Source organism: Sparus aurata, chromosome 4 (genome assembly GCF_900880675.1).
Source record: "Sparus aurata chromosome 4, fSpaAur1.1, whole genome shotgun sequence".
Classification (NCBI taxonomy): Eukaryota; Metazoa; Chordata; class Actinopteri; order Spariformes; family Sparidae; genus Sparus; species Sparus aurata.
In genome coordinates this window covers 7,191,578-7,213,548 of record NC_044190.1, presented here as the reverse complement: position 1 = coordinate 7,213,548, position 21,971 = coordinate 7,191,578, and the positions used below count along the sequence as shown (strand labels likewise).

Below are 21,971 nucleotides of genomic sequence, written 5' to 3'. Positions count from 1 at the left end.
CGAGGCTGAAGGGACAGAGGGAGTCGTACACCGTAAAGACTGTAAAGCCCACTGAGGACACTGGATGTGTGATTTTAACATTTACATGACAAAGTGATGCCATTATTTTCTATGTGCTTCACTTATTATCTGTAATAAACACAAAGCAGGCCTCCACCTTCTCCCTGTTCTGGATGCTTGTTTTGGGAATATGAAGTTTTATTCTGTATCATCTATAAACATTGGTTTCTAAAAGAAAAGAAACCTGGTTAAAAGTACATCAGCAGCTGCACTGTACGGCTCATTTCAAATAGACAGTTTCGATACTCGTGAATATGTTTTGGCTCCTGTCAGTTTGTTGGTTGGTTTGTCAGCAGGATGACACAAAAACTACTCAACTGAGTCAACAAAACGTGGATGGAGGATATATCCTGAATGGACCCAGAATAGACCCGTTTTTCAAAGCCTTCCTCTACATTTCTCTGGCTATAATGATCCTCATGACATCAACTGTGTTTAGGTGGCTGCTGTGAGTGAGTAGAGTTTCATGTGGATCCAAATAAAAATCTGGATCTAGCAGATCTAGAACATGTTTTATTTGACATTGGATCAAGCTTGAACTGTTGGACCTTGGCGGAGGTTTGCGCTCTGCCCAGTGCCATTCTAAGCTTATTTTTGCAGATAACAGGACGTTTGTATATGTTTGTGATGTATACTGAGGTCTGCAGGACTTGAGGGGTGTTTTTCTTCTGCTTTGTTTTACTGGGCAAATAAATCAAATCAACATATTAGTTATAGTAGTTATTTGTCGGAGAGAGTCACAGTTTTTTGTCACTATGTTTTCAAAGTTAATTTAGAATAAGGAAAATATAGAAGAGGATGGAATCATTACAGAAAAATAGGGTGACAAGTCAAACCACAGTGGTGGAGATGATGCGGCAGCTAAATCAGCACAGACAGCTGATAATAAAAAGATTAAGAGGTTAGATTTTATAAAACAACATTTAAAAGAAAAGGAAACTACGCCAGAAAGGAAACCGATAGAAGAGCACGAGCTGAGCTGTAGATGTATAGAGGTGTTTTAGCTCCCTCAGAAGTGTCTGGGTGTTTCCCACAGTGAACCCTGGTGGTGGATAAAAGCTCTGAGCCACCCTCTAGTGGCTCTTTTCCTTCTTTCACCTCGTCATCCCACTGAACCACTGCTGGGTCGGTCAGTGATGTCGTGCAACCAAACTTTGTTGAATTCTTCAGAGGCTTATCATAAATTCTGGTTTAGATCTCAAGACGGAATCGGGCTTAATGTTGTGGACATGTGTACAAAACGACGCTCAAGACATCGAGAACATTAAAGCTCGGTAGAGGAACACTGCAGCCATAAAACATGATCTTGACATGTCTGAATATTTAACATCATGTACATGTGCGACTGTCTGACAGACTGATTATCTGAATAACGACGTTCTAATAGAATCTAACTGTATTTAAAGAGATAAACTCTTCCTCTATTAGACCTGAGAGTCAGTCTCAACAGATGTCCACTGTCTCGGTGCAGCAGACAAACACACATTCAGCAGCTCCTCTGCACTGTATTCATTATCCATCAACACTGTTTCCATCGGATTAATAATACATGTAAAGTTTAAATGGCTGGTGTTCCCCTTTGTTAAGATTAGCCTCATTAACCATGATGCATGTGTGCTGCTTTCACAACTGCAGCCTGTCTGACACTAATGGAATAAAGCTGGGAGTTAATGTGTAGTTCAGACTGCAGAGGGAGAGGAGACGGACGACCGGCGGCGGGCAGAGAGCTGCAAAACACCAATAATGTCGTTATTGGCAGTTACGAGTCCTCCTTATCACGGGTGTGCACAGTATTTTTCACACTAATAAAGTCAAAGGACAAGCAGTGAGACTCCTGATAACCATGGGCATGTATTTCTACTTGGCAGACCACTGCTTCACTGATGTGTTTCATTTTCTCTTCAAACATGTGGCTGCATGAGACCAGTTACTACTGAGTGAGGAGTGCAGTTATAGTCCTCATCATCAACCTTTATTTAGGTTTTCTGCAAAACTAGCAGCAAGAGTTCACCTGTAAATGAGGATTTTTAGACTAACAGAGCTGCTGCCCCCTTGTGGATAAACAGTGTACAGCCTCAGACTGAGCTGTGCTACCTGCCAACACCTGCAGAGTCAGACAGTTCACCTCTTAGAACACTGCTCGGATGATAAGTTTAGAGTTTACTACATAAAAACATGAGAAGCTATCTATTGTTTTCTAAAATATTGAAAATGTAAACTAGTTTGTCATATGAGACTTTGAAAAGCCACAAAATTGTAAAGATGAAACTGCAGTTAGATAATCTTAATTCATTTAAAGAGACCTATTATGCTTTTTATTTTTTTGTCATCCAGTGTGTTAAAAAGGTTCTTATGCTTGTAAAAGTGGAATGGAAAAGGTTTACTCCAACAGAAGCTCCTGCAGAGTCCACTTACATGAGCTGATTGAGGAGATTCCTCCTATAGATTACAAATCAATAACCCTTAAATATTGTTGTACATGTTGCCTGTAGTTACGTCATCATGTATTAATGTCGTGGTCAAATATAGATACACATTTATGTCCCATTTGTATTGCAACCTAATGTTCAAAGATTTAATCTGCAGGTTACAACTTTTATTCGCGTCTGTTATACGGCTGCATCTTGTTGTGACATTTTCACACCGTGATATCTGAGAAAATATCAGTTTCCTGATATTATACAATGAATATCATTATCAGTTACAATGACCCCTAAAGGAATGGAGACAGAAGGGCTTTCTGTGAAACAAACACTATTATATTACAGTATTATGTCCTGACAGACATTAAACTGGATAAAAACTTGAAATTTATTTACATCTTTAATAATACTAACACAGTAGACTTCAATGACATGGATAAACAAATGTACACAATATGATAACCAGCATTTTCATGCCATGGTAAACCTTGAAACCAGTATTATGATTGTCGATTAATCTGTCTACTATTTCCTTGATCGATCAATCAGTTGTTTGATCTATAAAATGTCAGTAATGAAAAATGGCCATCAGTGGTTCATAAAGCACTAAGAAGACGTCCTCGGGTGACTTGTTTTGTCCACGAGCCAAAGATATTCAGTTTACTGTCACAGAGGAGGAAAGACACCAGGACATGTTCACATTTGAGAAGCTGTGATATTTACTTTGTTTTTAATTCCTCACACTGATTAAATGCTTGTCAAAATAGTTAGCTATTAATCTAATAATTAATTTGTTACAGTCGGTTTTCAAGTAAAAACATTTTAAATGTAAGAATCTGCTGCTTCTCTTTGGGGTTTTGAACTGTGAGTAGGACAAAAACGAGTCAAACATGTCACTTTGGGCTCTTGGAAATTATGACGAGCATGTTTCACCATTTATTTATTTTATTTCAACATTCTATATGGCGCCTGAACGATATACTACTCGGACGAAAAGATCAGCCTTGTGTTGTCTGATGTGCTCTGATTTTTTCAAGACATTATAATGCAGAATAAAGATGCGTGGGGTCATTTATAATAATCATTTATAATTATTAAATTCTCAGTAAAGTCTGTGGTTTTAGTGCCCTGAGGTCATTGTGGACAATAAAGTGTATCTTTGATTGTTTTGTCAGTATTTGATGACCACATTTTAGGGGTTTATATCAGCTGATGAATCATTATTGGAATCTGTCACTCTGTAATATCAGCACGGGCCCAAAAATTAGCCTGAGTACTAGTCAGGCTCTAATTTTATAGAACAAATGATTCATCTTGAAAATAATCATTAGTTGCAAATTTGAAGCTATTTCTTAAACTGAGAGTCAGCTGCCTTAATAATTGCTTATTGGTGAATCATTAATAATATATGAAATACATTGGTTGGTTTTCCATTGGAGACTTACTCTGTGGTCAGTGCAAAATGTGAGTCTGCTACATGAGCCCGATGTGCTGTGTTGTAATTATCTTGATGTATTGTTTCTCATTTATGTTGTTCTTATTGCTTTTTTACTCATGTATTATTACTACTATTATTATTATTATTATTACTAGTCAGGGATATAATTGGCTGTTTTTGACTACTTTTGATTATACCATTATATTTCACCTTAAAAACTATTTACCTTGCCTTGTTTTCAGCACAACCTCACATGTGTGACTGCACGGTTATTTTTTCATTTTGACATATTATATTAACACTATGGACCTAAAATCAGAAAATAACATAAAATCAGAATTGAAAAAAGTTAGATTTTTTACTGTGAAAACCACAAATATGTTTAATGAACCAGTTGCATTAGTTATAATGCAAATATAAATTGTTGTTTGCTAAATTTGTGCATAAGTTTTTAAAATTTACAAAGTTATATGTAACTATTTATATTTAAATGCAGGCAATGCCTCAGCTCCTTCCAGCTGCACTGCCTGCTCCACATTCAGCAGTCTCCTCATTGTTTTGACTCACAACACAAAAAAACGACTACACTACACACTAAACACTACATTACACACTAACTATACACTCTAAACACGCTATATGTCACAAATCTCTCAACTCTCAAAACTCGCCATCTCTGTCGCTGTCTGTATCACCGCCGCTGTCCCTCCCACAACTTCCTGTTCCTCAGCAACCAAACTTGCTGCTTGGACACTTTCGTGACAAAAGCCCGTTTTTACCGTTTCTTCCTGCACCACACACAAAGCAAACGTGACGGCAATGTTCGTGAAAAAGCGTGGCGGACATTATTTACCGTCCGGTTTTGGACGTGCTGGTACGTCCGGTCCGTCGCCTCGGGAGGTGGACCGTGTGGGTGGGCTAGCAGCTAGCAGCTAGCTACACACGAACATCCACAGATTCCGATTCCACTTCGCTGCAGGTATAAATCTGCTTGTTTCTTAAGGTGGGGGGTCGCGGTGGGCTCTGCAGTGATTGGCTCTGGTGCGCACGTGGCTATGGTGGCTACGGTTGACAATGCTTGCGGAATTGGTATAGCATTTATGAAATAATTTATTAACGGTTTCATTGCAGTCCAAACAAATCCGACGTCGCACACCCTTGAACCACGCAGCAGCCATGTTGTAAGTCTCAGGTCAGTCTGATCCTGATCCGAAGAGATATTTGAGGAACACACACAGACAGACACACAGACAGACAGAGATTCCTTGCTTTTATAGAGAGATTACATTATTATTACTATTTCTGCTCTCCCCTGTGCTGCTGTTATAATGCAAGTTTCCCTGTTGTAGGAATAATAAAGGATAATCTTATCTTAAATGATCTACAGATTAATCATTAAATATTGTGGCAGTTATTAGTGAAAAGTAAATTGTTCGTTCTTTCACCGGTCATGTTCTGAGTAGAACACTTTGTTTGTGTTACATATTATTCCATTTCTTGTTCCTTGCTGGTACCGATCATGTAGGACTGTTTATGTGATTTTATTTTGGTTTTCTCACATTTCCCTTCTTGTTTTGTAAATATGGAGACAAATGTTTTATGTGTATGTTGTTTTATGACAATAAATAAGAGCTCTACATAATTACCACCTTCAACCCTCACGCAACTGTTGAAACATGTTATGTTTTGTTTTCACTATCATTGTTGGATCACTTTAACTGCTTATACATACATTTTGACAGAGATGTTACATTTCAGCCTCAGCTCATAAACCCTGTGGATATTACAGACAGCTAATGTCATTACAGCACACATTCATGCATCATGTCATCAGGCTTCATTCTGTCCTGGAGGAGTTTCTGTAATTTTTACTATTTTTCACTAGATGTGTTTTGGCCCATAGACCAGATACATGTTGTTCCCCCTGTATCCTGTAGGGGGCTTTGCCTCATAATAACACTGAACCCTCATGACACACTGTCATAGAAATACTATATAAAGTTCATGATTTTGTTTTTCATTAAAAAACAGTGGCATCAACAAACTGGAATTTAAAGGGTTCAAATCCAGAAGATGAATGAATGTCTGGTAGTTATCATCAGGACTGATGTTGGTTAAGAATGTTACCCAGTGAAAAATGAAAATAATATTACTATGAAGTATTTTTATGGCAGTTTTTGTACTAAAATGCAGCCTGAGTAAAATGTTTAGTGGCATTGTCATAAAGATCTTCTAAGTTTTTTTTATTTGTATCGTTTATATTGTTCTTACTGCCTTTTTACTTATAGTTTCATACTTATTTATAATTACTGCTTTTAATTGATTGCTCTCCTCCTTGCTGCTGTACGGATACGTCGTTAGACCTGGCATAGCCCCGGATCTCTGCGCCTTAAAAAAAAAAAAAAAAAAAAAAGCCTAATGATGAAAATAGCCCCAGAGGTTTTTATGTGGTTGCATATGGGACGGCCAGCAGCCACAAGTGCAACATTGTCAACAGCGCAAATTGCGCAGAAGCTGACCTGACTTTCCTTATGGCATATCAACATATATGGACAGAGTCAGAATAATTTCTTGCATATCCAACATCAGTGTTATTCCTTCCCCTCTATGTGTCACTATATTACCAGAGCCCGTCTATTAGCCTACTGTTTAGTAACATTGCAGCGTTTATAGTAGTTAGTTATTGTGGATATTTGGAGGTTCTTTGGAAAAAAAAAGTCACAGCCACAGCAAGAAGACGTGGAGAGTGTGATATCATCTCCCCCAACCCCTGATAACACGTTCATCCGCTCACTTTTGTGAAAAATGTAACTGTGGTCGTGGGTGTAGTCAGTCTCTGTTAAATGTCAATGATTTTCTCTTAATACCCTACAAAGCCTACTGCAGGCCTAATGCAGATAGACAATAAAGCAAAGAAATTATAATAGGGATGTTCTACCTGCTCTAATAGCCTATACACACAGCACAGGTCTTATAATATACGTAAATAAACGTAAACATTACTCCGTAGGCCTATAGTGAGGGAAAATTAGCTTTATTTGTGATTAAAATATGACGATGAGGACCCCAACGATTGGCCTTCCTTTCCTTCTCAAACTCTGCTGAAATTGCATTTTTAACAGCCCAATTTTCAAAATTTCCCAGACTGCCGTTAAAAAAAGACTCTGTGATGCCAGTAATGCGTTACTAATCTGACCACTTTTTTCAGTAACGAGTAATCTAACACGTTAATATTTCCAAACCAGAAATCAGATTGAAGTTACTTACTAAATCACTGTGCGTCACTGTTATTTTTGTCATTTTCCTTAGTGAAAATATTTATTTTTTGCTTTCTTCTTGCGTCTCGGGTAGTGATGCTGCATACACGACAAGTCACTTTTTCAGCATGAGGACAACTCATGTGTAACACCACGCAGTGACACAAACACAAACAACAAAGGAGGGAGGAGAGAGATGCATGTTTTCTAGCTGGAAATACAGTCATTGTTTTGAGTTTGTGTCAGCTAAAGATGAGAATATTAAGGTTCGTTGTACACTCTGTGCTGGTGACAAAGTACTATCAAGCTTCAAAAACACTATGGTTGAAGGAGTTGGTCGGGCAGTACGTCGTAGAGGAAATGCTGCCCTTAAACACGGTTGACTCGCCCTCGTTTAGTGCCATAATAAACAAGATCCCTACTACTATCAATACCGTGCTTGGTTACTGTTTAAAATGCACTTCCAATAAAGTGAGTATTAGCAAAACCTGTTGTCATTTTTATGTTGAGGCGGTGGGGGTGTTGTCGGCAGTTGCTGGATGTGACAAATAAAATGACTTGTAATCTAACTTAGTTACTTTTAACAACAAGTAATCAGTAAATTAACCAAGTTACTTTTTAAAGGAGTAATCAGATTACTTTATCAAGGTAACTGAGGCAACACTGTTTGCGGGGCCAAAGCCCCAGATGTTTTGCACTCTTAGGGACGCCCCTGCTACTGTATTAACACAAGTTTCCCTGTTGTGAGACTAATAAAGTATTATCTTATAATAATTATTTATTAATTTAAACCAGTCCTGCTTCAGAGGTTTGATTAAAACATCTTGTTTGTGTCACATATCATTTTAAAATTCCTTTATTGGAGTGATTTTCTTCTGTTGTTCTTACTCTGTTGCTCTTGTGTTGTAAACATTAGGACGAATGTGTTGTGTGCACGTTGTTTAATGACAATAAATAAGAGCTCCACATCACCCCCAGCTCTGACCATCAGAACCTGAGGTCCAGTGGAGGTCTGGTGCTGAGGCTGACACTCTGACAGACATGTGTGCTCAGTGTTACACCTCTGTGTGAGACATTAAACATGTAAACTGAAGTTAACAAACAGCCAAACTTCGACAACAAAACCCCACCCAGTTTAAAAGGGGAGGCTCCATTGGCCCGTGCGTCTGTAAATCCGTTCCCTCTTCATTCGGCCGCTGCCATTGGTCGGCGGTGACGACAATCCCGAGCCGAGCTCCCGCCCACCGAGCGGATCAAGTTTGAATGAACAACAGCAGTCTGTTCTGGAGCTGCTAGTTGCATTTGCAGTAATTTTGTAAAAGTGTGTATCATATCCCGGGCGCGCGGATCCAGGATGGACATGAAGAAAAGAATTCACCTAGAGTTGCGGAACCGCACTCCGTCAGACGTAAGTTGGACCTCACATCTCGCTCGGTACCGTCTCACACTCAGCTAATGGAGAATCCTTCGTGTGATGTCTTGGCGTGGGGACTCAAAGTTTCTTACAAGTTAAAAGATGATGGAGAGCTCGGGTCACATTGCCGGGAGCGTGTTTACAGCCGGCAGGTGCTGCGGGGACGCTGGCGGAACTTTTGTTCGGCTCCAGCATCACGTTTGTGATGAGCAGTTAGAGATGCAGCACCGCTTCTCGAGCCAGCGGTATAAACAAGGAGCCGTGCGAGGAGCCATATTTGTAACTTTTCATCTACGAACGCAGCGTCTCGTTTTTAAACCCGCTCGTGTTGTTGTTGTTGACTCGGCGTCTGATGCGCTGTGACGGGAGAACACCTTTCACACCGACACGTTCGAGCCGAGCACTTGGCGCGTTAAGGATGCGGATACTCAAAGTCATGACATTATCAGTGATGCATAAAGATCACAGCCTCCATCCGAACCGCATCCTGCACGTACAGCCGCTCAGAACTGTCCGGACGGGCTCGTTTATTTGTGCAGGAGGCGTATTGAACACGGAGCAGCTCACACTGGTGAGCCCGCAGCCGCCGAGCCGAGCCGAGCCGAGGAGCACGGACGGGCCGGAGGAAGCGGCGCCGGCGATAGCACGGACCGTTACTCGAGAACACGGCGGCGCGAGGCACACAAACACACTCCCGCTCGGTTCTGGAACGGCTCGGGGTTCGCTCACTTGGCTCATCGAGGCTCTGTCGGCGTCGACGCGCGGCCGAGACACACAATGACAACAAATCGTCGAGCCGCGCTGTTGCTCCACTTTTCCAGATCTAGGACAAGCCGCCATTTTACCGAGAAACAAAGGCAATCCGAAACACCGCGAACATCCCGTTCACTCGACACACATGACGATCGATTGATCATACCTTCGGATTACTAGTAGTCTATACACGCCATCGATCCAATCGGCAACTGTTTAGCGCGAGACACAATGAAACGTTTGCCTGGCAGCTATCTAATCTGCCTCGGCTGCCCCTCCTACTCACAAATGACCCTGTGCACGACTCGTAGGTCTGTTTCACTCACGCACAGCTCTCATTACACTTCAGCTCGGTACCGGGCGGAAACAAACGCCTCCGAACCGTCGCGTTACATCTGCTCGGACTGGAAAAGAAGCTAAATGTGATATTTACGTAGTGAGAGCCGAGCCAGTGCATCGCGATACTTGATGACATGTGTGAACGGAGTATTGATCTGGTGATGGACGGTGGTGTTTATAGTTCCGGTCCTCGGTGCTGATTGGCTGAGTCACGTTCAAGGCCGCGGTAAAATATCCGATAACAGCGCACCTGTGACCATATCACACTAATGAGATATCAATCCGCTGACATACTGTAGTGCAGGCTGTGATGCCTTTGTGTAGCTGCTCCTGTAGGACTACCTTCATGTAACAACATTTGTATTAATATTCGACAGAATTTAGCATTTGTGTTAAATTTTTTTAATTTAATGTGACGTTTATGCATGCTTTTTTAACCTTAAACAGTGTAAAGAGAAGTATAGATACGTAATAGCAATAGAAAATAGCTTACAATAAAATAAATACTCCTTTAAAATGAAAAATATTATATTGTATTATATATTATAAAGTCACAACTAGCCCATTATTCATCAACAATAATGTTTATATTATTACATATACATGTAATTATTTATTTATTCAATTTTATATATATATATAGCCTACATTATTAGATTGTCAGTACTATGTGAACTTGAAAGCAGGATTATTATCATGTCTTCACCGCAGAGCCGATTGTGATGCTACTATATGTAGTTTTGCGTAAGAACTTTTAATGAGCAGGGAAAGCTCTTTATGTATGTCTCAACAAACTAAATGAACAAAGTCTCTTTGTTTTCATGACCGAGTTAACAAACTGACCTCGGAGGACAACACAGTTTCTTTCTGTTTTCCTTTGTTAATATGTGGCGGACCCTGCCACCGTTCTAGCTTCAAAGAGTGTTCTGGGACCTTATTCTCCTCTGAAAATAGCTTGTTTATTCACTCATGGAAAAAAAAATATTTCTGAGTTTGTACTATTGCTTCATTAACAACATAAATATAGAAATTTTAACTTTTAATTTCTACTCCAAAACTACATAGTGCCACTTTTCACTACTTTGTATTAGGGCTGCAACTAACAGATAATTTCTCTCCAGACAAATCAGCTCATTATTTTTCCAGTTAATCGATCAATCGTTTAGTCTATAAAGGTCTTAAGATTTGATTTATTTGTCCAACCAGCAGTCCAAAGCATCAAGACCTCACACTGCGGGTTTGGAAACAGCAATTGTTTGACATTTCTCCTTGATTTACTTAGTGATTATCAAAATAGTTGGCATCAAAATTTCCTTTGATCGACTAATTGATGAATTGACCAATGGTGGTAGCTCTACTTTATAGTTTGCATGGCAGTTTGATATATAGGTCAACGATCATTATGTTACAAGCTGGTTTATATATTTTGTATGGAGGAAAAAAATACACTGTCGTATAAAGTGTCAATAAATGGCGACACTCTGGTACAAACACTTGAGTAAATATAACATAAGCTACTTGAGAACAGATACAGTCTTAAGATTCTATGAATGTAGATCAATCTGTGTTTGCTTGCTCCCTAATTTAACTCTCTAAAATATGAAGCCTAGTCAGGAAAAATGGTTGAATAGAACATGTTGAGCTTTCCAAAAGCTGAAACACAATTGATTTAATGTGCCAAATACTACATTACTATTTTCACAGTCTGTTCAGTTGGCAGACAGTGAAGTCCAAAGTGACACTTAAAAGTAAAGTCACATTCACCGCTGGGAATTAAAGCATAAGACTAAAACCAAACGTTTTTCAACAAAGTTTTAACCTTGAAATGTCCGGACAAAGAACTCTGACCCTTGACGTATTTTCATCTATTTATATTAATTTGACACATTCTGACGAGATGTTTCTGTTTGTTCTTCAGGTCAAAGAACTTGTGCTAGACAACTGTCGCTCAAATGAAGGAAAGATCGAAGGTCTAACAGACGAATTTGAGGAGCTGGAGTTTCTAAGCACAATTAACGTTGGACTGACGACAGTCGCCCACTTGCCGAAGCTAAATAAACTCAAAAAGGTGGGTGTCTCTCTACGTAGAACAAGGATAAATGTTTAAGGCTTTAAGGTTTTACATTATTTTGATGGTTTGATTGATCAACAGCTTGAACTCAGCGATAACCGGATCTCAGGAGGGTTGGAAGTTCTGGCAGCAAAATGCCCCAACCTCACACATCTCAACCTCAGTGGAAACAAGATTAAAGACCTCAGCACAATAGAACCGTTGGTAAGTGAGAGTGCTTCTAAAACAGTACTTGATATGATGCAGCCGGCTGTATTATTCATCAAACTCGATTTTTCTTTTGGCAGAAAGAATTGGGGACGCTGAAAAGCCTAGATCTGTTTAACTGTGAAGTGACAAACCTGAACGAATATAGAGACAACGTGTTCAAGCTACTACCCCAGCTCACGTACCTGGACGGCTACGACAAAGACGACAAAGAGGCACCAGACTCTGACGCCGAGGTGTACGCAGAGGGTTTGGACGATGACGAGGACGATGAAGATGGTGAGTCAGAGGTCATGTGGACACCTTTGTTCTTTCTAGCTTCTCTTTAGCATGCTAATGCTAACCCTACCCCAACTGCTTTCACCCAGATGTAGACGAGGAGGAGTACGATGAAGATACAGCACCAGGAGACGAGGAGGAAGAGGAGGGAGAGGAGGATGAAGAGGAAAATGAAGAGGAAGAAGAGGAGGACCTCAGTGGAGAGGTGGGATGAGAATAAATTCGATTTTTCATTTGGTAAATGTAAAAGTGTTCCGTCTGAAATATCTTGACTAACTTTGTCTTCTTAAAAAGGAGGAAGAGGAAGAAGATTTGAACGACAGAGAGGTCGATGATGAAGATGATGAAGGTGAGTAAAACAGAACAGTGGCTGACTTTACCTCTGAAGGTGCCTCCCAGTTTCATACAGTGTATGGATCATTACATTTGTATTGTTAGTATGCAAGTAGTCATCATTATAAATGCTGGGCAGTTTTCTACAATCATATGTAGGCGTGTCACAATAATTACATTATCAACTTATTGTTCACATTTTGTTTACAAAAGAGTATCACCGACATTTGATGCCATAACTAGCGGGGTCGTCCCCGCTACTACTTAGACTACTGATTCATTTTTTCACATTTTATTTATCATTTTCTTTGTTTGTTTATGTAATACTTCTTTTGGGTATTTTTAAATTTCCAATTTGTCAGAAGTTTAGTTTAAAACATTCAAATATGAACTAAACTCAAATTGAAATTAAAACAGAATCGGAAGAAATAACAGTAGTCGTTTTTAGACAGGGCAGCAAGCCGCCAATTTGCCCGTCCTTTTGGCGGCTAGGTCCGCGGTTTTAGACAGAGGCCGTAAAATGGGGGGGTGTTTTGGTCTGCCGATTCGCAGCCTCGGAGGGTACACTTATCCTGGTTAACCAGCTAGCCCCTAGCCAGTTTGTACCTTGAGAGGTGATAGTAAACAACACCGACACTGCCCCGCTGCTCCAATCTTCCAGCCCAGGAAGAGTCCATGGATATGACTGCTAGCTGCACGGTTACGAGCTAACAGCAACAGGCAGACATTTATACATATTGCACCTTTTTTTTTAAAAAATTCACACTCCATTTCCAATGTCTTAATGTTAAAAAATTAAAAATTAATTGTGCTCATCCAACAAAAAGTAGTTATCATGACAGGTTTAATCCTACGTTTCTTGCATACAAGTCTGCTCAAACTAGCTCAGTGCTCCAGGTGATGTGCAGCAACAGCAGCATGGAACATAAACATTAATAGAGTGTCTCCATAAACACAGGCAGGATTTTCGCTTCCTATTTGTACTACGCTGCCCACTTACTTGTGCAACTGCCTGTGTGTCCTCCCACATGTGCACGATACAAACAACACACTTATAAACACTGCTCCGCGGTGCTACTCCACAGGAAACCTCCAACTGTTTTTGTGCTAACAGGATATACATTTTGTGTAGAGCACAAGGCAATCAGACCTAACGGAGAAGCAGAAAATGTGTTTTTACCAATGTGAGAAAAGTATTTTTTTTTCTTCTGAAGTGTTGAGGTGTTACTGGAGCTGTTTTAACACCAACTGCACCGACTGTTAGCTGGAAGCTCCTAAATGTCTTGGAATTTTTTTTATTCTGTTTCGAGATTACTTAAATCTGTCGCTTGTTTGAACATACTACACCCTCCAACGACCGGGCAACATATCCTGCTGAGCTGCACGTGGCCGAACATCTTGCTTTTAATTTTGCGCCCATGTTAAGTCTGTTGAAGCCTTGTAATTCTTTTCAACATCAGGCGCTTCTCTGCAAAAATTGCCCAGAAATGTATCAGTGGACAGTCATATTGACATCACACCGGCATTCCACTACAATTTGAATGTCCTTATCTGTAGAATATCTCTGAGACATGAAGAGAATAACAGGTGACAGGCTGTATGCTCACACAGGATATGTGTCCCAGCTCTAAACCAAGCAAACAGTTAGTACATAGTACAGATTTGGGACTCGGCTGATTCAGAAAATCTTTATTGTCCATCACAAAGCGACGTAAATCTGTCTTGTAATGTGAAAACTGCGTACAGTTGGAGCCAGCATTGCTGTCGTCACAACGCATTAACCTGAAAGAGAAGTTCACCAGGAAACATTCTGTGGTGTTTGTGTCTTTAAATGCGCCTCTTTGTTTTCTAGAAGAAGAGCGAGGTCAGAAGAGAAAAAGGGAACTGGATGAAGAAGGGGAGGAAGATGAGGACGATTGAGAGTCCTCTCGAAGCTAAGTTGTGAACTGTTTTAAACTTGTATCTCCTAGTCACTTCCCAACGGCCCCATGTATTTTTCCCCCAGTTTCATATTGCAGTAGGAGTGGTTTTTGTTATCGGCCAGTCAGGTAGACGGGGTTGTCTGGAGAAATAAGTTAAATTTATGTACCTTTGATTCTCCTGTGTTCCAGTCTTTACGGTCCACTTTTAACTGCTTCGTGGACACCAATTTTGTAATAACGAATATTAGCAAAGAAAAACCTTTTTCAGAAATGTTTTTTGTTTTCTCACCGTTTGTGTAAGACCAGTTTCTGACGTATTTTAAGACCCCCCCTTCAAAAGAAAAAACAAAACGAAACAAAAAAAAGAGTGCATGTCTAATACATTTTAAAGTCAACTACTGGATTTCATGTATGGCTGTCCTCTCCTCGTCTTAAACTTATTTTTGCATTGTACTTTCTGTTTTTTTTAAATGTAAGTTATGTATTTGTAGTGTCACCAGTATGCCAATACTCTCTGCTGTCCTGGTGTGAAACTTGTGTCTGAACATGCACAGTGTGACCCTCACAGGGCATATTTTTAAACCATAACAAAAAAAAAAATGTCTGCCCTTGTCAAAGCCGCTCCTCCTCCTTCAACCCTCAGCTTTGATAGTTCGGAAATTACGTGTTCTTGTAAATAATGACCAAATCTATTTTTTTGTATTCTCTTTGATGACGGCAGACATTGAACAGACAACTGAGGTGAAACTATGACTTGTAATAAGATATTAAATATGTATGCTGCTTTATCTAAAGTAACGCAGTGTGACATTTCTTGAATTTGAACATAACTTTGTATGCATAATCTTTCCATAAAGAGAACTGTTTGACATCAGAAGTCATTTATCGCTTTCTCCATGTTCCTTTCTGTGACACACAGGTGGCAATGTTTGATTTGTGGTGGTAGTGTAGAGAAGTACTTGATATAAATGGAGGTTACAGCCGCAACGTATGTGCATTGAAAATGTATTGTTTCAAAGTGTAAACTCTGGAAAACGGTCAGTTACTTGGACTGTTTTCACTATTATGCGTCATGGTCAAATTGGCCTACCTCAGTGATTTTTCACTCTATGTTAAATCCACTGTCATCAGCCAAAATTGTTTCTTTTTTCCTCCCATTCACTTCAATAAATCCCTTTTTATATATGTGTTGTGTGGCGTTGTGGTCCTTGTACAGCAGTAAGGTGTATATACACGAGCTCCAGGTTCGAGTCGTCAGGTGTGATCATTTTGTTTCTCTACGTGAAAAGTTGAACAAGGATGTATTTTCTCACAGCAGACGGACGACAAGACCTACAGTACCACCTGGGACCAAACTACGCTCATTAAAGATAAACGTTGGGTTTTACTTGTTCCTCTAAAAGGTAATCAATGTACAAGGAGAGTTTCAGTCATTTTATGGAGGACTGAAACTGTTAAATTCCAAAATAAATATATAAATGCCATTAAATGCAACAAAGATGATATAGATATTACATTTAGGCATTATTTAGTTTATTAAATGTGATATAACTTGATATCTCTGCTTCAATTTACCTGTTGTATTGATTCAACTATTTATCACTTCATTTTCTATTTATTCATTCATTTTCTTAATTTTTAGAAATGTATCTAATTCTTTATTTTATTTTAACATTTCTTTGTCAATATCTGCTTCATCATGTTCATTAAAGGGGCCACTGACTGCTGCAGCAGAATACATTTAGTCAGTTTCAGTCCTCCACAAACAGAAACTAAAACATCTTTCCTCTTACCTGCAGTGCTTTTTATTAATCACGACTGTTCTCCTTCAGATACAATGGATCTCAGATGGCACTCAGCTCATGGTGCTCAAAAAAAGACAAAATGATGCTTTTAAAAAACTCAGCAGTAAATGTCTCCTTATCTCCACGAGCCTGTGACTCAAAATAATTCACACTTTGTTGTTTCATGTAGGAACTATTTTCTTTCTGTATCACTGTGCAGAAGGAAGTGTGCATCTACTAATTGGATAAGATGCCTGTCACAATGAGTGGATGTGTTCTTCTTTAGCGCAGTGACACTTCAATAGTTCCAACATGAAACTGCTCACTACAGGCACTGTGGTTCATCTTGAGTGACCCACGAGCTGAACGCCGTCTGAGATCCATTAACGTTTGCGAGAAGGAAAACATCTTTATTATCTCCAAAAGTTGTCAAGTCATGGCAAAACAATCTAGATCCGTAAACAGCGCTACAGGTAAGAGGAAAAATGTGAATCTTTAAAAAGAATGAAAGCTTTTCTGTCCTGCAACAGTTCAATGGTGGATTTTATTCCTACTGTACATGAGATCACCTGACACGGCATCACTCCACCGGCAACTTCACCCGTTTGTCCTCTGCAGCTGATTCGCCTCTGGTCCTTTTTCCACCTGTTTACTTTCAGTAGCCTTTTAATTTCTCCTGCAAAACACACACACCTGTTTACCATGACTGTCATTGGTTCCAGTCTACCTTCAAAGGGTTTTTATTCTGATTGTTTTAACTGAAGATGTGAGACGTGTGTCCTTCAGTCCTTCACTTATATTCTACTTCCTTTGGGCATCAGATCCATTCATGCTACACCAGCAGACAATTCATCTTTTCCTCTTCTTTGACCACCAAGAGCAGAAACAGCACTAACCGGCTGAATCTGACTGAACCTGGATTAAAGACGCATGTTCAGCAGCATCTTTCTGGTAGCTGCTTGAACCTGGGCGGCACAATCAAATGTTGATCCAGTGTCCTTTTCTCTTAAAACTTCAGTCTGCAGACAAAAATACAGCTCAGTGGTAAAACAAAGGCCTTTAAACTGTAATCAGGCCTAAAGTCTGTTGATGGTACAAGTGCAGAGGGCGATGAACCGGAGTCTCTAGAGCAACACACACATCTACAGGTCAACACTGTTCAGTTATAGTGATATACTTAGTTTAAATGTAAAAGGATGGTTATTATTTCAGTTTTCTGTACTGTTAGGAGGAGGCAAGAATACATGTTTATAACTTATGTGAAGTTATGTCGTTGGAGTCGAAGAACTAATACCGTTGCAGGTACAGTGTCACACACATCTTGCACCGTTTCAACCAGAAAGGTTCAGCAAAAAAATCTATCAAGCATCACAATCATTAACTTGCGCAGCCACGTCGTACAAAAACAAAGGGATTAACAAATATACATGTTATTAGCTAAAAAGGTAAAGTGTGACAAATAAATAGAAGCAAATATACATAACCCTCCCATCCTCAAAATTAGCCCTAAAAACCAAGAACAGCCAGCGAAGCTTCCCTTGAGACTATATTCGAGTAGTTTTGCGGTCCTCCACCTCTGGATCCACGTCCCCCCGCTGCTTTCCCTCCTTTAAATAAAGAATGAAGCACCTCCAGTGAGTGAACTATCCACATTCCTTGGGAAGAACGACTGCATCTGTGTAGCTATATGTCAGTATTGTGAAGTAAATTTACAGCCAACGACATTCGTAAGTGAGAGAAGACGCAGGGGGAAAGCAGCTCTGTGGGAAAACGTGATCCATTTCTGCAAAAGCTCGTCTCGTCTGTCAGTTGCAAAACCACTTCACGTCAGCCATTTTAAGAGGATGCTGCAGCTCGCTGCAATCTGTGTCTGCAGCAGGGTCTAAGGCCTTAGGGGAGAGAAACAGGAGCCAGTGTGGCAGTCTTTTTATCCTCCAGTTCTGCCTCAGCAAAGAGCGATCACAGGATGATGGTTCGGTCGGAACAGGAGGACGAGTGTCGGGGCTCCTTTGCATGGTGATCAACGTATTGCCATGTGAATGACGAGGAGGGGGGGGCAGAGTGAATAAACACACAGGAGATCACTATAACTGATCTGAGCACTGGAGAGCGTGCTGGATCAGGAATATTAAATTGTATAAACACAGATAATACCTCATTGATTGGATCTTAAACCTTCCCTCTCATCGACTTCCTGTTAAGGTGGCGATCAATGAACGCCGCCTTGCCTCCATTACTTATCATTTATTTAATTATTACAATAATCCAGTAATTGCACCAGTTAAGACTTTATCCAACAGCTATCATGTTATCGTGTGCACTACGCAGGGCAGCAGGAATGAAGTTATGATATATAAAAGAGAGGGGCGGGAGGGCTCAGAAGCTCGTTGGAGGTCAGAGTTGGGGGGCAAAGGAAGCAGCTTTGCCAGTCCAGGAGGCTGAGAGGTCAGAGGTCAGAGGTCAGACGTTGTTGGGGCTAACGTTCTTCAGGTTGTTGAGCTCCAGCTCCAGTTGGCGTATTCGCACGTCCTTGGTGGTCAGCTCCTCCTTCAGCCGCCGCAACTCATCCTGCTGCCGGAAGAACATCCGCAGGAGCTACGTGGAGAAAGACAGACGCTCACACATGAAACAAACACACTTCAACAAGCAGGCGTGAACGGCGAGGAGGAACATGTGGCGAATGTGCAGGGAGTCCTAAAGTATGGATTCATTATCCTGCTGTTTAAACCTTTTAAACCACATAACACTGATGATTATAACATATTTGTGATATAATTAAGAGAGCATGGACCTCGAGGTGAGATTGTTTTCCAGGTCAAGATTGAACTCAGTTAGTAAAATCATCCTGACTTTCTGGCATTTGGCTTTTACACTTACGTTCAATTAGTCTGTTAGTTTGTCATCTTCTTCATGCAATAAACTGACTACCAGTCCAGAAAGTCCAGATAATCTGGCATTGGGATCCAAATTCTACCAAAATATCAAAACTCATCCCCATCCTATTTAGAATTAACACAGAGAAGCTAAAATGATAACTGTCTCCAATTTGCAGCTTGTATTTTTGAAATACATAACAAAAAGACAGTGATATATGAAAAGCAGTATATTAGGGTATATATTATTATACTAGAGTATATTAGGACGAGTTCAAGAGCTATAACTTTGCCTGTTTGTAACTGATTTCACAGGTGTTGTTCAGGAGCTGGTTGTGATGGTCGTGATAAACGAGCTGAATCATCCAGTGAATTCAAACATACTGTGGTGAGAAAAATCTTAAAGTAACGACACAACACAGCAAAACTTCAGAGCACACAACACTTGAGAAAACAGAACGGTGTGTGTTTCCCTCCGCCGTCAGAGCTCTGAGGACTTCCTGCTCCTGTTCTCCATGTACCTCGTTCTCTGTCCTGGGCGGGACGTTCTCCAGCAGGTCAATCCCATTCACCACCACACTCTTCTTCTCCTTCACCGGGGCCTTGAACACTAACTGGTTTGGCCGGTGGTAGCCGTCCTTCAGGGACATCAGGACTGGGTCTGTTTCACACAAAGGACCAAAAACACTGCTAAACATGGGAAAACCAACACAAAGAGGCTTAACTCCTCCACAGATCACCACAGGGAAGCTATTATTGCTTCCGTGCTGCTCTTCAACTGGGTGTGTCTAATTCCTTTAATTGGGACGGCTTTTTAGCTTGTGGACATCTTCTGGTCATCTACAAACTGGCCTTCACACTGGAGTCTAGAGCGTTGGGAGTGTTTGATGAGCAATGAATTATTTCCACATCAGAGAAGGTAACGCTGTCCTTTAAAAGACAGCTTGTGCCCTTTGTTCTAAGATACAATGATGGTCAGAGCAGACACACTGACAGACTGAACAGTGGAGATGAAAACAAAAAAAAAAACCCTTCCTGCTCACACTTTATTTAAAAACCCAGTGAAAATGCTAATCAGAGCTGGTTTAAGTTGTATGATCTTAATTAGAAGTGAGTATCTGTGGGAGTGTGCACAGTGTTGGTGACAATGGAAGCCATATGTTCAGTGAGACTGTGTGAGAGAGTTGGCAACGGAGAACACAACAAGAGAGAAAGACTCGGGGATTCAGAGTGGCAACAATTAATCGGTCAGTTTCTGACTTTCAAATGAATCGCAACTATTTGAAATTCAGGTTCAGGACAAAACAAGATGTTAGTGGACGCCATCTTGGTCTCTGGGGAAACACTGATCGACACTTTTCACCATTTTCTGACCTCTTAAAGACGAAACAGCTCATCGATTAATCAAAAAAACTTAAAAAACGTGCTTCATAATTGCGAAAAATAGAACATGTGCTTCTGTTAAAATGTTGTCTGAAACCTTTGAAGCAGTAAAACATAATCACAGAGATGTTACCTCTGTTAATGCCGCTCAGCCACTCACTGGCGGACAGTGCCGGTTCTGTTCCTGCTGTCATGGGGTAGATGTCCTCCTGGTAGGTGTCGGACTGTGAACCAGGAAACACCACATTCATGTTATTGATCAGATCTTACATAGTTGATATCTAATATTTGGAGGGAAAAGAGGTTAAATTGCACTGTCAAACAGCTCTGCTTGGGTTTGAAAGGATTCCTAATCAGAGAATCAAATCAGTTGATTACACTCTCTAGTTCACGTACTCACCCTTCGAGGCACAATCATCGAAATCGGCTCGATCAAACCCTTCAGGGTGACAAGTTTGTAGAAGCGGAACACCTCGCAGGCTCCCACATCCAGCCCATGCTTTGGCATCACACCTGCAGGCAACATCAGAGGTGTGTGTTGAAATGACTTCCCAGAATTCATAGCCGACCAGTGAAGTCAGCCTGGTGGAATATGGCCAGTTAGAGAAGCTTATAGATCTATAATGAGGGAATATTTAAAATATGTGGCTCTTTGTTTCAGCCAAAGTCTCTACTGTCTCTAAAACCTGCTGATGCTGATTCTGCACTAAGCGGGGGAGATCATATGTCACTGAGGGACAAATGACTTACCTAGTCCTTTCTGTGGCGCCGGGGACCGGAACTCCATCAGGTACTGCAGGTACGGCTTCTCTGTCGTAATCTCAAAGTAACGGATGTTGCCGTCCCCCTGTCAGGACACCAGATCATGGCTGTTACATCACAGTTCAGGAAGAAGCTTCTGGACGTGTCAACCATGTCATTTATCATCTAATAATCTAAAACCTCACAGCACTCAGAGTATTGTGTTGTTTTAACATGTGGGGAAATGTGTGACTTTGTTATGACAGATACTTGAAATCTTACATTTTGCAAAGACATTCAGCAAACTGCTCTCATTTACAGAGAACATAACAGATATACGACTGTGTTTCAGTGATGGAGGCACTCCACAGTCACATGGAGCGCCTCGGTCGCCTCTGTTTTTGTGTATTCATCTTTGTGTTATTACTTCGATCTGTTTGTTCTGTTCACTTATGACTCACTTCTCCTTTTCTAGATGTTTAGTTATAAGGCTGCCCTGTTGAGCTCTCTTGGTCATTTATCACCGTAAATGAGGTATATGCATGAATGTTCTCATGGCTACAAAAGGGACATATTTACCTTTGTAAAGCTGACAACTAAATCTGCACTGATTGTCTAAAACCCTGTGAGGAACAATCTGATATATCTGTGTTGGTGTTGTTCCTGGAGCACCACTGTAACTGATCGATCATGG

At 40.5% G+C, this 21,971-nt stretch overlaps 2 protein-coding genes across 8 annotated transcripts in view; one reads left to right on the top strand and one right to left on the bottom strand.

Moving 5' to 3' along the window:
- The first annotated feature begins 8,389 nt into the window (after window positions 1–8,389).
- Window positions 8,390–15,681, top strand: LOC115579978 (acidic (leucine-rich) nuclear phosphoprotein 32 family, member A). Of its 2 annotated transcripts, none has more exons than XM_030413766.1 (7): window positions 8,390–8,586; window positions 11,603–11,752; window positions 11,837–11,959; window positions 12,043–12,241; window positions 12,331–12,446; window positions 12,536–12,590; window positions 14,427–15,681. In XM_030413766.1, exons 1-7 carry the CDS (start codon window positions 8,533–8,535, stop codon window positions 14,492–14,494), a joined length of 765 nt encoding a protein of 254 aa, XP_030269626.1. In that variant the 5' UTR covers window positions 8,390–8,532; the 3' UTR covers window positions 14,495–15,681. The 2 variants fall into 2 exon arrangements, with proteins under 2 accessions (XP_030269626.1, XP_030269625.1); XM_030413765.1 differs by lacking the exon at window positions 8,390–8,586 and adding an exon at window positions 8,806–9,163.
- The window catches only part of coro2ba (coronin, actin binding protein, 2Ba), a 51,793-nt gene continuing 44,070 nt past the window's right edge, over window positions 14,249–21,971 (bottom strand). For all 6 annotated transcript variants that reach the window (XM_030413762.1, XM_030413759.1, XM_030413758.1 and 3 more), the window contains 5 exons: window positions 21,287–21,383; window positions 20,937–21,049; window positions 20,670–20,760; window positions 19,675–19,814; window positions 14,249–18,875 (listed from right to left, as the gene is read on the bottom strand). In XM_030413762.1, the coding sequence (XP_030269622.1) occupies window positions 18,741–18,875; window positions 19,675–19,814; window positions 20,670–20,760; window positions 20,937–21,049; window positions 21,287–21,383 (576 nt within the window). In that variant the 3' untranslated portion in view covers window positions 14,249–18,740. The remainder of the gene's footprint in view (window positions 18,876–19,674; window positions 19,815–20,669; window positions 20,761–20,936; window positions 21,050–21,286; window positions 21,384–21,971) is intronic.